We start from the raw sequence: 1,316 nt of genomic DNA on the forward strand, positions 1-1,316 counted from the left end.
TAAGAAAGAAATTGAGCAGGATTACAATTACTTATCCTCATTATGGCAGAGCATTCAAAAAAATGCCTTCTCTGTAAATGCTCCGTCATTAATTTACAACGAAGCAGATGTAATTATGAGATCTGTTCGTGATTTTTGTAGCGATGGTATAGAAGTCATAGTATCTGGGAAGGAAGCTTTTGAAGCAGTGAGACAATATACTAAAAATGCATTAAAAGGTAGTAAGTTGCGTTACAGATTGTATAGAGGTTCTATCCCAATCTTTACTTACTATGGAATCGAAGATCAAATTTCTGAGTTATATAGCAATAGGGTAGAGTTGCCATCTGGTGGGTCTTTGGTAATAACTTTAACTGAGGCGTTTGTTTCAATAGACGTAAATTCAGGAAAGATGACAGGAGAAGATAGCATAGAAGAAACAGCTTATAGAACCAATATGGAAGCAGTACCTGAAATATCAAGACAGGTGAATCTTAGGGGCCTATCAGGATTAATAGTAGTCGATTTTATTGACATGTTGAAATATCAGTATTGCAGAGCTGTTGAGTCTGCTATAAAGCAAGCGTTTAAAGACGATAAAGCTAAAGTTCAATTTAGCTACATAAATGACTTTGGTTTAATGGTATTTTCAAGACAAAGAATTAAACCAAACATACAAGAAATTAATACTACAGAGTGTTTACACTGCAAGGGTATTGGAAGAGTAAAATCGAACGAAGTAATTGTTGCATCGATACTAAGGGATTTACAACACATTGCTCATAGGAACCAAAATAAGTCTTTTGATTTAGTAGCGCATAGTGCGGTTATAGCACATATTTTTAATAATAAACGGAATACAGTTTCTACAATCGAAAAAGAGTTTAATATTACATTGAACATTAGTATTGATAACAGTTTAGATGTAAATACATTTGTTTTAAAACAAGGAGATGATGTTAATTCAAACGGTTATAAGCCATTACAGAACTCTGGATACCAAATTGAGGATAGCAGCAATGAAGAAGTTGATAATTCAAATAAACTACGAGGCAATTTTTGGCTGACTAAATGGCTTTCGCGCTTTTTAAGTTCTAATAACTAATTAGAGACCCTAAATTGGGCTTGTAATTAATAAGTCCTATACTTATATATTCTTATATCAGGTAATATTTACAATAGGGTACTCATTATGGGAAGAGCAATAGGCATAGATCTCGGAACAACAAATTCTTGTGTTGCAATAATGCAGGGCAAGGATACAAAGGTAATAGAAAATAAAGAAGGGGCAAGAACTACTCCATCTATAGTTGCATTTACTTCGTCAGGAGAAAGGT

At 33.6% G+C, this 1,316-nt stretch overlaps 1 protein-coding gene across 1 annotated transcript; it reads left to right on the forward strand.

The window, feature by feature from the left end:
- Positions 1-115: 115 nt before the first annotated feature.
- LOC115245720 (ribonuclease E-like) lies at positions 116-1,084 on the forward strand. Its single transcript, XM_029824168.1, has one exon. The coding sequence runs from the start codon at positions 116-118 to the stop codon at positions 1,082-1,084; it is 969 nt and encodes a 322-aa protein (XP_029680028.1).
- The last annotated feature ends 232 nt before the right edge of the window (positions 1,085-1,316 follow it).

Source organism: Formica exsecta, unplaced genomic scaffold, assembly GCF_003651465.1.
Source record: "Formica exsecta isolate Colony F162 unplaced genomic scaffold, ASM365146v1 C16459802, whole genome shotgun sequence".
In the NCBI taxonomy this organism is placed as follows: domain Eukaryota; kingdom Metazoa; phylum Arthropoda; class Insecta; order Hymenoptera; family Formicidae; genus Formica; species Formica exsecta.

Coding starts and splice junctions, on each gene's coding strand:
- LOC115245720 (XM_029824168.1), top strand. CDS start 116: ATGAGATCTGTTCGTGATTTTTGTAGCGATGGTATAGAAGTCATAGTA.